General features: G+C 36.2%; 1 protein-coding gene across 2 annotated transcripts in view; it reads left to right on the top strand.

The window, feature by feature from the left end:
* Positions 1–16,075, top strand: part of FAF1 (Fas associated factor 1) — a 559,668-nt gene that overhangs the window by 189,208 nt on the left and 354,385 nt on the right. For both annotated transcript variants that reach the window (XM_057500197.1, XM_036892803.2), the window contains exons 3-4: positions 2,717–2,763; positions 14,461–14,666. In XM_057500197.1, the coding sequence (XP_057356180.1) occupies positions 14,561–14,666 (106 nt within the window). In that variant the 5' untranslated portion in view covers positions 2,717–2,763; positions 14,461–14,560. The remainder of the gene's footprint in view (positions 1–2,716; positions 2,764–14,460; positions 14,667–16,075) is intronic.

The raw sequence follows: 16,075 nt of genomic DNA, 5'->3' as shown, positions 1-16,075 counted from the left end.
ATGGGGACGGAGCATGGAGTGCTCCACAACCTAGGGAGGAGGTGGCTCTTCCCCCTGAGGAGCCCACAGTTGTTTCATTTTTATTTTCTTAATTACAGCCAGTTGGGCCTTTAAAACAGGACAGACTGGTACTTGGGGTGGTTTATCAGCCCATAGCCACTCCTCCTCCTCTTCTCCACCTGGCTTGTCCTCCATCTCTGGGGCTGAAAGCACCACTCTTTCCTTCCCTTCACCCACGGCCTCCTACAACGTGGCTTTTCCTGCTGCCTTTCCCCTTGCAGCTGCTAAGGAATCTTCCAGGAGTGTGACCTGTCTTTTCAATAACTGTTTGTCTTCCTTAATGGCATCCCATAGATTATCACCCAGCTCCTCCAAGTGATGCTACAGTGTGTCTTTTTCTCGCCTAAGCCCCTCTCTCTCCTTGCTAACCCTCTCAATAATCCTCTTTCTCCGGTTTAACATTTTCCACTATCTCGATGAAAAGAGACCCTGTAATGCCTGCCCCTACACGGTCACCTACGGTCTCCAAGCAGTCTTCCAACTCATGGGTGACTAATTCTGTAGCTTCCAGTGTCTCCACCCTTCCCCAGTTCACAAAAACAAATATATTATTTAAAATGATATAATCTTAGAAGAGGAAGAAGGTTGTAAGTGGAGGTGTGTTACTGTTCCTTCTGTATAGGCTTGCCACCTCCCCCATCCTGTTATTTGTCACTTATTCTTGTCTTAGGTTAGACATTATCTCATCCAGGAAGTTTTCTTGGCCTTACTCAAATCTTGATTATGTGGCTTTTCTTTGTACTCCTCTAAAAAAATTCATTTAAAAAAATTAATTTTGAGTGCCTTTCATGTACCAGCACTATGCTGGGCAATGGGAATAAAGTGGTGAACAAAATTGTTATTATCCCTTCCATTGGGGAGCTTACAGTCTAGTGGGAAAGCAGGCATAAATAATCATCAAATAAGTAATTATCAATTACAATGAAGGAGAAGTTAGGGTTCTGTGTGAGAGTAAACCTATTTAGGTTGGGGGGTGGGTTGATAAAGAAGAATATTTTGAAAAAGTGTATCTAACAGAAATCTCAACTATGAAGATTAAGATTTAACCAAAGAATGGGGAAAGGGCATTTCAAACATGTAGTATCTTCAGAGGCCCTAAGAAAGAAGAACTTGCTGCCTTTGTGGAACAAAAGCAAGGCCCATTTGGCTGAAGATATAGTATTAGCTCATTATACAGATGAGGAAACTGAGCCTCAAGGAGTTCAGTGAGTATAGAATATGACTAAGGTCATCAAATTAATAAGTGGGAGAATCTAGATTCAAACTTTGGACTTTATAAACCCTTAGTGTACTTTTAATTTTACCTTGACATTCTGTAGTGAAAATGTGAACAAAATCTTTTCAAACTCTGGTATTTTGTTTTTTTTCCAACATCATGGAACATTCTCTTACTGCTTTCTGTTTTTTAGCAAAGGAAATATTTGTATGTGGAACCATTGCTGTCAACAGAAAAAGGTTAATTTACCTGGCACTAGGTAGAGATGCTTCCATTGAACTTGTGGCTTTGAAAACTGATTTTAATGTTAGCTTGACTCAAAGGATCTATGAGCCTTTCAGAATTGTCAGGGTCCTATGGTGTTCACTGTCTGTATTAATCTGTGGCTTTCTTTGTTTTTTTGCCAGTGGAGCATTAGAACTTTGAAAATGCATAGCAGGTATCTTACACTACTTTATTTCCATTCAACAGGATAACACTGTAAACTTGACCCACACTGGAAAATATTTGTTAATGTTTCACAAAATACACAAACTCCTTTTGGCAGTTGATTTCCAGGCAGCTGATAAAACATTGGAGTGTTAACTTTTCTTTTTTTAATTTGGGAGGGGGAGGGAAGAAGTTGTTACGACGCAGAGGCAAAGTTGAAGTGGTCATTTTTCTCCTCCAGAGAATCTTTACTGTTACCCTACAGTGAACTGCTCACAATCCAGGATGTAATAAATAGCCTTCAAAATGACCCTATCATGTCACGTTTATGCTATTTCTAAGTAATTGGTGACTTCTTAGCTTAGAGACCAACTTCAGGAATGTTTTATGTAAGAAAACTTCCTCAGTGATGTTCCTAGTCTTCTTGTAACCTAATATAATTGTGGTGTTGTGTTTATCAAAGAACTTTTGCCCCTACATTTTTTCCTTCCAAATATCCTTTTTATTAAGAGTGATGATTATAATATGAAAGGATGAATTTCATTTCTGAGCTAATTTTTAAATTCTTACTGGAGTTTTTCATTTGTGATTTTACATCTTGCTGCTCCTGTCAATCTGAGGGAGGAAATAATGTTAAAAAGATTACTTTAAGGTAATGATTTCACTTGTTCTGACACCCCTAAACATTGGTTTTTGTGGGTGTTTTGCTTGAATGAGGACTGTGGACTTAAGCTTTTTGTGACTCAAGATTTGAGGACTGTGGACTTAAGCTTTTTGTGACTCAAGATTGTATGCCAAATGCATGTTTTTAAAAATTTCTAAAATACGGTTTTCTTATAGAGAAGAAGAAAAAAGCATTTAATAGAAAATATTTTGTGTCATTAAGGAAACACTTAGTATTTTGTTTAAATTTTCAAAGTATACTTATTTCCCTTCAGAGTATTCTGTACTCTACCCCGCCCTTAAGCATTTTTCTGTCTCTTTAAATGGCCTTGTGTTTTTTGTTTGCAGGCAGCTATCAATGGTGTAATACCCCAGGAAAATGGCATTCTACAAAGGTATGTTATAGGGTGCTTAATGTTAAGATGAGAATATAGCAAAGCAAAAAAGAGACAATTATTTTTTTGTTTTACTTCTTGATAGAGCATTTGATCTTTGATGATCAAAGTTCATTAATATAGTTACTGTTCTTTCAGATGTTTTTATTAGTTATTTTAATTTTGTAAAGTCTTTAACTTTTAATTGTACAATGTTATTATAGATTGGGTGATATACCATTTTTAAAGGTGATTTTATTTTATATTTAAGAAAGCTTTTCAAGGTCATCTTCTAATTCATAACATGGAAGGAACCAAATAATTTAAACTGTTGGTAGTGAGAAAATGAGACATGACTCACCCCCAGAGCACCGTTATCATCTAGCTTAACAGGTGTTATCTCCCACCTTACTGCATTTTTCCCTCTCTCTTTGGCTTCTAAATTAAGTATACAATAACTTACAGTAATTTGAGTAATCCCTTAATAATGAAACTTCCCTAACAGTGAACTATTTTACTTGAAACATTCAGTATTAACATGTGGAATGGTCTCTGTGGTTTTGTGTTATTGTCAGAAGGTACAATTGGAAGATGATGCTAGGAGAATTATAATAGTTACAAAATAATTCCTTAAGTCAAAAATAAATGGATATTTTTCTCTCCTTAAAATTGGAGACTGGTTCTGGATTAAAACAGCACACTATAAAGTCATAGGAGGTAAAACAATTCTCTCTTCCAAGTGTAGTTTAATTACTTGATTTTCCCGCCCCCCCTCTCCTCTCAGTTCAAACTTTGGCTGCAATTTTGGTGGCTGGGATTTCTAAGTCACTGAAGCATGATCTGCTAAGTGCAGATGAGGCAAACAGAAACAGAAGACTAGGAATGAGGTTGTTTCGGAGAGGAAGAAAAGTACTGTTGTAAAAACATCAAAAAAACCTATTAAAACCTACAAAATGTGCTGTACTTTATAGGAAACTGTATATTTAGAAAGGAAGCAAAATTCTGTTTTGGTATTTCTACCACCTTTGATGATTAATGGTTTTTAGGTGAAAGCAATGATAAACAGACCTATCCTCCACCTATTTTTTTAAACTGACAGAAAGAGTATCATCCAGAGTAAATGTGACTGATTTTCAGAATCTGTACCAATTTTTTTGTTGTTCATTTTTTTTTTTTAGTTCAGAAGCATTCAATTTTATAAAACCCTGTCTAGAAAGCCAACCAGATGATTACAGGAACTTCTTTCATGATCTTTTTTTGTTCTTGGTTTATAGAATTTTAGACTGCTAAATATGACTCCTGTTTTTTTCTTGAGTAAATGTTATTCCATTTTTTATGCCAAAATTTTGCTTGCTTGTGGATTCAGCTGCTGGGTTCTGAGTACATATTGGATATATCTTCAAATTAATAGTATTTGCTATGGGTGAACTGTAGAAATTCCCTCATCCCTGGAGACATCTCAGCTCTCCTATCACAGATGATGTTTTTTGCTTAATATATTTTGTAGCTAGAGAGTCAGTACTGAATTGGTTTTTAATAAGGTTACTATAATATTTGAGGTTTAACCTTCATCAGGTTGAGTTTTTGTTTGTTTTGTTTGCTTGTTAAATTAAAGGAATGAATCATGTGTCCACAGAAGAAAGTCAATTGTATCTATTAATAGTCCTTAACTATTTTCCTTCCTAACTTTGTTCTTTAATTTTGAAATCACTGTGGATTTGACATAACTGAAAAATTCTTCTTGTATGTCTGCTGATCAGAGGAAAATGAAAGAGGGCTTTTTGTACTTTCACATAGGCTTAATACTGAAAGTGGAAGACACAATGCTAGGAATGATATATATAGGCAGTTAAAAGGATCTTTGCTTTGTATGTTTGATTTTTTTTGTAGTGAAGTTGAATGTACTTTGTGAATAAAATTGACTCTTAACTTGTCAGTTCATACCTTAACAGAGAAAAGAGCTACCAAAAAGAGATTTTTAAAGATGAATTATTTTTGGAGGGAGAAGTGCCTGATCCCTGTGCTTTAATGGCTTTTCTTGAAATTAGAATTTTGCATGAATTCAAAAGTGGGAATATGGTTTTTAGGGTATCCATAAAATTCAATGTAAAGAAACTAATATTTGTTTAATTATTAAGGCATTGTGGTAGGTAATTAATGTTTTTTTTTTATCAATTAATACTCATTACAACCCTTAAGAGATAAATGTTCATGTTTCATAGATGAGGAAACTCAAGGTTGGAGAGTTTACGTAGACTCACCCAAGGTCAGAAGTATATAGTAGGTGGTGAAGTCTAGATTGTCTCATTTTAAAAGTCATGCCCTTTCTTTTAGACCATGCTACCCTTTTGAAGGTCAGTAAGCCAGGCATATCACAACTTTAAGATTTTTTTCCTTTGGGTAAAAAAGTTGAGATTTAGTACGTGTATAGAACATCTTTCTCCTACAGCTTTGTTTTACAGTCACTTTAGAGGTAGAGTATGTCATGAAGTGACTTGGCCCAGGTGATACAGCATGATGTTGATGGAGTCAGGAATATAAGCGAGTCTTCTGCCTCATCCTCCAAGGCTTATTTCACAAGACAATATATTGCTAATACAACATATTTATAGAGTGTGTAACTCATGCAGTCATAAATGTAAACATTCAATCAGTCATAAACACATTTAAGTTTTGAATTGAACAAATGTGTGCATGTGCATTTACTACATCTTGGTATATTTCATTTAGTATATTGTCCAGACACTTCTTAAAAATTATTTTTGGAGATAGTGTTAAAAGAAGTGCTAAGGAATTACTTATAATAGTATAGAGCAGATGATATGTTTTCTAAAAATTTTATGAATTAATAACATTATTTTACTTATTGACTGACTGGGTGGTATTTATCAACCCATATTTATTTTATGACCAAAACATACGTATATTTCTTTTCCCACTGTTTAATTCATTGATGAAACTTAGAGAAGAAAAACCTTGTTTTCAGACCTTGATCTTTTCCTTCCAGAATATATAAATGCTGAGGTTTTCTGTTTTAGAAAATATCCATTTTGACCAGTTAGTCTCTATTTATTTTCTTCTCTTATGTCCATTTAAAAAAGTCATATTTTTTTCTGAAGACAAGTTTATCTTTAAAACACTTTTGTTGTTGTTGTTGCTTTTGGTACCTAGAGATTTTACCATAGGATGGACTTTTAAAAATTGAAATAAGTACAATTAAAAAAACACTCCTTTAGTTGAAGTTTAGGTCTGAAAGAGATTTCTCCATAGTGTTTCCCTTACTAATAAGTGTCTTTTTAAAAAAATTAGTAACTAGAAAAGAATAATGAGAAGGTCAATTATAGGATGGTAGTCTTTATAGATGAGAAGTTTAAAAAATGCTTCTTTTTGGATTCCTTTGCAATCTTTGAATGTCATTAAACATTAGTCAAAACTGATAGGCTCATTCATTGACTGTTGGTCTGTGCCTTCCTCTCGTTTATTTTGGATTGGTACTGAAAAACTCTGAATTCATTGTTTTTTATTGATCTTGAAATAGAGTAATTATAGTTTATAAGAAAATTCTCAAGTAATAGTTGTTAAAAAAACAAAACAAAACAAAAAAACCCTCTTTGTGCCTAACACACCTGCTCTGATTAGAAATGTTTAACTGTCTCCTAGAGTTAGAATTTGGTAAAGGAAAAAAAAGCGCATTACGAAACTCACGAGGAAGTCAGCTCCACAGATGTGGAGCAGGTTGAAAGAGCATAAAGCATGTGCTAAGACAATCCAAATATAATACAGTGACTACAGGAAACAGCTGGACCACCAAGCCCAGATGGGTTGGGCAACATTGGGACTATATAGGCCAAGTACAAGGTGACCACTCCAGTAGGCCTTCTCCAGGACAGGACTGTCCAGAAGAGCCACCTGATGGTCACTGAAGGGCACAAAGTCACTCCTAGTAAATGGAGGAGAAAAAAAAGAGGGTAGAAAGGTTTATAGAACTCTGAAGTTCAGAGGAAGGGCGCTAGGAACTTGGTCCCAGACATGAAAAAGCAGTCCTGCTCAGCTGGTATTTCTCCTCTAACAGGATGCAAGTGCTCACTTTGAAATATTGAAGGAAGCTAGAAGTTAACACCAACAGCTGATTCTGAAACAGTAGGTGCCATTGTTATGGTGATATCATTGCTAGGGTAATGTTGATAAGATCAATGTGCAGACTGTAAAAAGAAAAGCTTGTGTGTATTTGACCATGCTTGTATGTGCTGTTACAGTCCTTGTTTCTGTACTGGTCATAAGGCCATGGTTGATACTTACCATTTTCTTCTTCCACTATTTATTCTATATACCCTCTACCAGTACCTCAAATAGTCAAGCTTCTTTACATAGTGGGACATCTCAGATACTTATTCTCAAAAAGTCAGAATCCGAAGTGGACCTGCCTTTTTAAAATTGGTTGTGATTTCCCATTAACTCTTATTATTGGACATACCCCAGAAAATAGGCCATTGTGCAGCAGCAACCCATTTTTTTTCTTGTAATCAGGACCAGTCAATCCAGCTAGGACCTCCTCCTTTGCTAGTTGATTCAGTAGCATGAGGAGTACAAAATGATCAAGTGGCATTCGCAAATTCTAACTCAGTGTTTTGTGGAAAGATTACATCCTTGGGACCTAAGATCTCTAAACCAGCAGAGCTCAAAGTTGCAGAAAGCAAAAATTTGGCAATTTATTAGGCATAATAAGAGGAACCACTTCCCAAACTCACATTTTCTGGCAATATTGGAAATACTGTGTTTTGGTCACTGATATAAAGCATATACCACATCTTTTATGGTGGAGCCCCAATTTTTGAGGGTGTTGTTTCCTAGCCTGTGCCATAACTATCTTCATCAGACCATTCCACTGTTTATCAAGCTAGCTATTTTTGAGTAACGGTATACTCAAATTACACTAGCATTGCATTTGTTTTGCTGTGAAATGAGTTCCTTTGTTAGAAACTGTGTTGTGTGAGAAGCCATAGGTCAATAAAGTATTCCCTGAATCCATGAATGCTGGTGATGGCAGAAGCATTGCTGTCAGGGAAGTCAATTTTATATCCAGATAAGTGTCTTTTTAAATGAGAATAGATCCCTGCCCCCTCCATGATAGAAATGATCCATTACCAGATTCTTGATGAATGGTGCCAGTACTGGTCTCTGTTTGTACTTCAGTCATTCAGTAGTTTCCCTAGCGAGACTGAGACTTGGTGAGAGGAAGTTGATGTTGTATCCTTGTGCCTAACCTCTTCCCCTGTTGGCATGGCCATACTGTACATTAATGCATTGAGCAGCCCTGGGATAGCAAGGGAAAAAAGCTGACTGACATTAATAGATCCATGCCATCTTACCTACTTTGAGAGCCCTTTTTTAGTGGGTAGCCTATAGGTAACAAATATCAGAAATATATATTCACATTTTGCGTCCACTCTAAAACATCCATTTACATATCTCTTTCCAGACTTCTTGTCACCCAGTCATCCTATTATTCTTTCTAAGTCCTGAGGAGCTGGCCAACCTGCTAAAACTGTTGCCCGTGATTCAATGTAATTTGTACCTCAGGCTGTCTCTCTAAATGAAATGGTCAACATGTGGTACAACCTCAAGTTCTCCCCACTGGGAGGCTTTTCTTTCACTACTGTTTTTCAGGGATATCTATTACTTGGGCTGTAGTGCTTCAGCAGTTTATTTTGGTTGATGCCAGCATATTATATGTCACCATTTTTTTCCCTAGTCCGAATTTTTTCTTCTTCAGTTAACTTAGTTATGTCTTGGGTATTGATGTAAAGTGCAAGGTATAGCAACTGAACTTTTCCCCTGACGTGCTTCTGACCCTGGTCCCCAGAAACTTCACCACGGTGACAGGCCTCTGCATTTTTGTGGTGCATATCTCCTAATTTCTAGCATGCATGTGTTACCAAAGCATCCAAGGACTTGCTACTTTGGCTCTTCAGGACGAATCCACATTGTCATCAATGCAGTGTTGTTTTGTGGAATGCCTAGGAGATCAAGATCTCTCCAGACTAGGTTATTATGACAGAGAGCATGAGGGTTGACAAAATCTTCAGGAAAAGACAGTTGAAAGTGTATTATTTACCCTGCTGTGTGAAAGCAAAATGCTTGTCATGGTGCTTGCAAATTAATATAGAGGGGGGAAAAAGTATATGCAAAATCAGTTCCTTCCTGTTGTCCTTTCCTACTTAATAACACTTCCTACATAATAAACTCCATGGGTCAGGAAGCCAATATGAAATGTCTACCAGTTACTGAGTGTGTCTCTTGCAGGTGTCCATCCAGGATTTGGGTTAAAAACTGAAAGGTAGATCGACAGATTGTTTGCATCCAGTGTGAGTGGATTTGGGCTAACACTTCATTTACCACCATAATCTTCCACATTATATTGCTAGGAATTAGTATTAATTTAGAGTTAGCATCTATAATCCCCTAAAGATCTAGATATTTTTCCTTTTATCAGTACATACACACTCTAGTAAATGGCTGTAGGTCACTTAGGGAAAGTCTTAGAGGAACATTTATAATACCTATATGTGGCTCTATTCAATTGTCTTGGTAGAGAACAGGAACTTTATGTTTATGAACCAATTTGTTTTAGGAAACTGGGAGTGACTGTGACTCTCCACTGTGTTTGTGGACATCAGGATTTAGGCTCCCAGGTCTAGGGTTTCTATTGTTTATAGATCAAGTAATAATTTAGTTGACTGACTTAATTTTGTTCCTTAGAAATGCCATGTTCAGTTACACACTACTGAAGATCTCTGTAGGTTGAAATCTTCTGATTGCCGCTTTTTGTCCATGCTGTCCATTGACATAATTGCTCACACCTTTTTCTTACTAAATTCTGCCACTTGGCCCCTGTGCTCTGGTATCTCATCATGCCCATTAAGGAGTGTTTTCGTGGTATCATCTCCCCATGTCATTTCTACCCCAGAGAAGACAGCCACTACAGAGCTTTTCAAGAATGCAGATTCCCTTACTAGTGTATTTCTCAGTTCTTTAATGTAATGTTCTCTGGGTCCTCATGGACTGTATAGTAGGAGATGTGTGTACATTCAGGTTGTACATGACAGATCTCGAAAATTTCTATTTTTCTAATCTGGATTTCTTTTACATTGTGCCAGGAAAGTTTGATTATTTCATCCTCATTAAATGTAAGCTTCTTTGGAACTGAAGTATTATTCAGTCAACAAACAATTAGGGGTACTTATAGCTGCTTAAGCAAATATGTTATGGTTAGCCATGTCCAAACTCTTACTATCATACTCACTTCAAATTCCTTTCCATACCTATTCCCTAGGTTGTTGCTGATACAGTTTATCAAAATCTTATAATTGTTTTTGAATATAAGCCATCCCCTCTCAGTTGAGACATTGTACTTATTTTCTTGGAGTTTGCCTGCATCTGGCAATAAGGAATGGTGGCAGTAGGTTTTGAGAATAGGCATTCCCTTCAAGGGAACTGTCTCAGGTAAGATGTTAATAGTTTTCAACTAAGAGCTGGGCAACCTTCTCAAAGTCATAGGAGCAGGAACTATTTCTCCTTATAAAAGAGGCTCAGAGAGACTCTATGGGTTCAAAAGTCTAACCTTCATCTGAGTCCATTCAAGTATCCCTATTTCATATCTTAAGGTTCCACTTCTTCCAAAAAACCAGTGCTGTGACTGGCACTAAGGAGACTTAGAAAGTATGTGTATTCAACTTTCAATGTAATTATGAATGCTGAAAAATTAAATTTTCGATGTAATTCTCAGCAGGATCATACCTGTGGCTTTAAGAAACTCTTTTTAAAGGGTTACTTCAAAAGCTCTGTAGCTTCCTTATGATGACTTCAACTGAAAGTTAAAGATCCCAAGTATGTCATTTTCTTCTGTAAGTTTTACGTTATAGTCAGAGGCAGCCAGCCCAGAGTCATCGTTGTTATTATTGCCACCACAATGGTGAAGTCAGTCATTGATCCCCTTAGGCACTTGTTTCAGTAGGTATGTGATCATGATTTAACTACAAGTGATAATTTATTATTATGTCAATACATGGCTTGGATTACTAGTGTTCCATTTGACACTGGCAAGGAGCTCAGCAGTGCACTGAAGGTCAAGGACAACTCAAGCCAGTTCATGAATCCTGTGTTTCATGGGACACTCCTATTATCAAGAAAATGAAACCACACTAGGGTTTTTCTATGAGGGGAATTTAATGTAGGATTGGTTACACAGGTGTGGCAGACTTAAATAACGGAAAGTAAAACGGAGTAACCTAGATAGAATAAATGTTTCAGGAAGTTAGCACTCTTAGGCCTAGGGAACAAAGGGTTTAACAGAACTTTGCAGCTCAGAGGGGCCCCATGGAGCTGAGAGTCAGACCTCTAGGGAAAGTATTGTTCAACTGCTACTGGTATCTCTGAAGGTTGTTAAAGATGCTGGTTAGAATACTGTTGAATAAAGCAAGAGACTAAAACTACAGGGTGACACTAATGGAAATGCATGTAAACAAGAAAAAGGAAGTCTTCCCTCCCTTTTTTCCAACTATTAATCTCTATCTAGTATTTCTTATTGGCAGAATCTATCAGGAAACTATAAAGGGAAAATATAATTTTGCAGAATACTAGCTCCAGCATCACAGAATAGACTAAAGAAGGATGAATTTGGAGTCAAGAAAAGAGTAAGTCGTTGACCAGCCTACTAACATTAGCTATTTTTCTTAGGTTCTGAGAAGTTGTGACAAAATTTAGAGATGTGAAGTATCACTGTACAGATTCTGTTTGTAAATACTTAAGACTTCATTTTGGATTTTAACAGGGACATTTTTTCCTGCTTTGGACATTTTCTCTGTTCCCATGTCTTCCTTCCAAGATTACTTTCTTTGTATCTAACAACTGGAAGAAAGGGTAGGTTTTATCTCTGGATCAGTGATTACTAGAGTATCTGAACTCTTTTGAGATCTAACCTAGTTACTTTCAGCCTCTTTTTGACTATGACTCAAAGAGAAATACTTGGAATCCAATACACACATATATAAATATATGCCAGAATCAGAAGTTTTATTAAACAATACTTGGCTTTAATTATTAAGTGACACACACTGATAATTTATATCCTATTCTGTTTTTTTAAAAGAGTGATCACAGCTCACTAAATCAATTATATACCTTAATTTGATAAATACTGATCAAAGCAAGAGAATGAAGTAAATGTAAATATTTCTCCTGCTTGATTATATGAACATCGCTTAACTTGGCATGTTTTTGGTCATTCTTGTTCCTATTTAGGTTCTCATTATATAATCCTAGTCCATTGTTTTTTCTTAAATTCAGGGTGAGAAGAAAGATGTTTGTTAGAACTGAGTTAGTTCTAGTGGTAATAGAAGGTATACACAGTAATGATGTTTCAACAAGGAACAACAAGGAATGCAGAAAGCATTCCTTATGTTCCCTTCCTCCCTACTTCTCCCAGTGAGGAAAAAAAGGGACAATATATGAGAAAAATTAAGTCAGAGAAAAACCAAATTCTTTAATAATTATTCCTCTATCATTAGCTTGTCAAATATTTAATTACTTTGTATGTATAAAATCTTGAGCTCAGGGCAGAAGATACAGCCATGAAAAGCACAAATGTGAGGGTTGCTTTTATGGAACTTACATCCTAGTGGGGTCTTAAGCATCAAATGATTTATTATGCACTAAATATCACCTGATAGCGGTGAAGAATTAGAGCTAGTCTGAGGTAGTGAAACATGCTGTAAATTGAAAAACATTTAATCTGAAATATGAAGGATAAATATAATTAGCTAGAAGAAGATGGAATTTAAGGATGGTATGGGAAGGAAAGAATATTCTTATAAGGAACAGTCTATTTTCCCCATGAAATGGAAAGAATCAAGGTGAGACAGAAGAAATGAAAGGCCTTTGTGGCTAGTGGCATAGAAAGATGGAGATAACATAACACAAGATAAAGATAGGAAGGTAAGTAGGATTCAGACTATACAGGGCCTTGTATTCCACTTTATTTATATGAGGAGCAGAAGAGAGTATTGAAGAAAATGATGTGAAGACATTTCTGTCTTTAATTTCAGTCTAGTATTGGTATGAAATGAAATGCAGAAGAGCAAGTGTACATATGGAGAGATTGGTTAGGAGGCTATGGCATTTAGTCCATGTAAATGCTTGGACTAGGGTGACAGCTTCAGAGGGGAAAGGTGGATAACTTATCTAAAACATATTTAGGAGGTAAAATTGAAAGGACTGATTAGATGTGGGAGTTGAGAGATGAGAAGGGGACAAGAATAATGGCAGAGGTTTCTGAAGTGGGTACCTGATATGAGGAATAACGGAGGAAGAGCATCTTTGGGGAAACAGTAATGGGTTAAACTTTGTATATACTGAGCTTGAGGTCTGAGATCTTACTACATACCAGGCATTGTTCTGAGCTTTGCATACACATTATCTGATTTAATACATACAAATATTAATTTTACCACTTTACAAGTGAGACAGCTATTAAGGGGTCAGAACCAGGATTTCATTTTTATATTTTAAGAAGGGAGAGATTCAGACACATTTAAATGTTACTGAGAAAAATCCAGAAGAGAAAGACATGTTGAAGATACTGGAAAGAAAGGGATAATCCATAACATAAAACTAATGAGAAGATGGTTTTAGGTTTTGCACAGATAGAATGATATCTCCTCTATTTTACAGAAAGAGAGAAAGAGAGTGTATATGTGAGTTAGCTTGTGGATTTGATGTCAGAAAGGTAAGGGAATTTCCTCTTGATGGCATCTACTTTCTCTACAAAGTAGAAAAAAATATCTTTTAAGACTGAGGAATTAGATAGGGAGAATAGAGATTTAAGAATGGTAAAGTTTTACATGGATGGAGCTAGAGGGTATTATGCTCAGTGAAATGAGCCAGGTGGAGAAAGACAAGTATCAAATGATTTCACTCGTCTGTGAGTATAAGAACTGAAGGAGCAAAACAGCAGCAGACTCACAGAACCCAAGAATGGACTAACAGTTACCAAAGAGAAAGGGACTGGGGAGGATGGGTGGGAAGGGAGAGATAAGGGGGTGGGGGGGAAGAAAGGGGGCATTATGATTAGCATGTGTAATGAGGGGGGGGCACGGGGAAGGCTGTACAACACAGAGAAGACAAGTAGTGACTCTATAGCATCTTGTTACGCTGATGGACAGAGACTGTAATGGGGTTTGTTGGGGGGACTTGGTGAAAGGGGGAGTCTAGTAAACATAATGTTCCTCATGTAATTGTACATTAATGATACCAAAAAAAAAAAAAGAATGGTAAAGTTTCAAAACCATTTTTGTAGAAAATAAGAGTTAATGAACCAAATTCAGTGGGAAAATGAGAATGAGTGAAGACACTATTCTTAATTTACAGATTTTAAAATGATGTTTTACGAACATAACATAAGGCAGAAATCTAATTAAATGCTAAATGAGATGTATGAAACTACTAAAAACCATAAAAATGGCAAGGGTGGGAGGGAGAATAACATGACCTCAGTCAATAGAAAAGATTTTGTGGAGGGAATAGAACTTAAGTTGGGCCTTGATGTACAGGTAGGTAAATTTGATAGGAAGAATGACATAAGCCAAGTATGGATCTGATCCTTAGAAGTAATCTGTAATTATTTGTTTGATGATAATCCTTCTTTTTATATCAATATTTCAGTGACTATGGAGGTGAGACTCTACCAGGACCTGCATTTGATCCTGCAAGTCACCCAGCTCCAGCTCCTGCTCCCTCTTCCTCTTCAGCATTTCGACCCATAATGCCATCCAGGCAAATTGTAGAAAGGCAACCTCGGATGCTGGATTTCAGGGTTGAGTACAGAGACAGAAATGTTGATGTGGTACTTGAAGACAGCTGTACCATTGGTAAGGTTTTTCCTACCATAAAGCCTTCACAAATAAAAAGTTCAGTAGATAAACATTCTTTTCTCTTGAATTGACTGCCAACAAGAGGGGCAAAAAGCAAATTGAAACTAATGTTTTCCCATACAGATTATTGTGCTCTGTTTTAAAATACTTTGTTGATATTGAGTCAAGTTTGAGAATAATTTTTTCTTTGGTTCCATATGTATGAAATGCTGTATGGTGCTATTTGAGGGCAAGTGCAAATCAAACATTAGGAACTTAAAAAAATACCGTAATTATTAAGTAAATTGTATATCAGACTTTATAGCTGAAGCTCATTCATTTATCGTACAGTAGTTAATGAGAGATCAGAAATAAGACATATTTCCATCCCTTCTTCACCCTGCCAACTGAATAAATGTTTCAGTGCTATCCTTTCAAAGGAAACTTAAAATGTGTGCCTGCTATTTTTGGACAGACATTACCAAATTTCTAAAGAGAAACTGGGTTGAACTCGTGTGATTCAGATACTTGATCTGTATTTGTTATAGAATCAACAATTGCATTAATTTCTATTTTAATGTAATTTTGCCTTAAATCTAAATTCCAAATATTTTTGAAATTTTGCCTTTGTTCTTTTTTGGGGACGTCCTTTCCTGGTTTTGCTTAATTTCATTAATTGAGGTACATTATAGAGAAAGCAAGGCTATTAGAAGAGTGAACATTCCCAAGCACTGATCAGATTGTTATTCCCTTTAAAACCATTTAGAAACTTTCTACTCTTTTTAGGATAGAATTAAAATCTTTTAACCTGGTCTGTAAGGCCCTGCTTGATCAGGTCCCTGCCACATTTCTAGTTTTCATCTTACCATACTCCTCCTTGCTCACCACGCCTAAGTTGTAATAGACTTCTTTTAGTTTCTTGAATAGGTTATTAGCCCATTGAAGGCCATTACCTGTTCTTTTGCCTAGATTCCTGTCCTAGTCCAGCCATTTCTCCATATGTCCATCCCCAAAGTATTCACCTGTGCATCCTCCCCTTTTTAAAAATTGTGGTAAAAAAATCACATAATATGAGGTCCGTCCTCTTAACAAACTGTTTTGAGTGTACTGTATAGTTTTGTTAACTATATGTGCATTGTTCACAGCAGATCTTTAGAACTTTTTCATCTTGCATAACTGAAACTTTGTAACCATTGGCTAACTCCCCATTTTCCCTCTAGCCTCTGGCATCCATCATTCTACTTTCTGCTTCTATGAGTTTGACTACTTTAAATACCTCAGATAAGTGGAATCATCCAGTATTTCACCTTCTGTGTCTGGCTTATTTCACTTAGTATATATCCTTAAGGTTCATCCATGCTTTAGCATTTTGCAGGATTTGTTCCTTTTTTTAAAGGCTGAATAATATTCTGTTATAGAGATATACC

Source organism: Manis pentadactyla, chromosome 4, assembly GCF_030020395.1.
Source record: "Manis pentadactyla isolate mManPen7 chromosome 4, mManPen7.hap1, whole genome shotgun sequence".
Classification (NCBI taxonomy): domain Eukaryota; kingdom Metazoa; phylum Chordata; class Mammalia; order Pholidota; family Manidae; genus Manis; species Manis pentadactyla.
The sequence above is the reverse complement of the archived record's forward strand: the minus strand, read 5'-3'. Positions and strand labels throughout refer to the sequence as shown.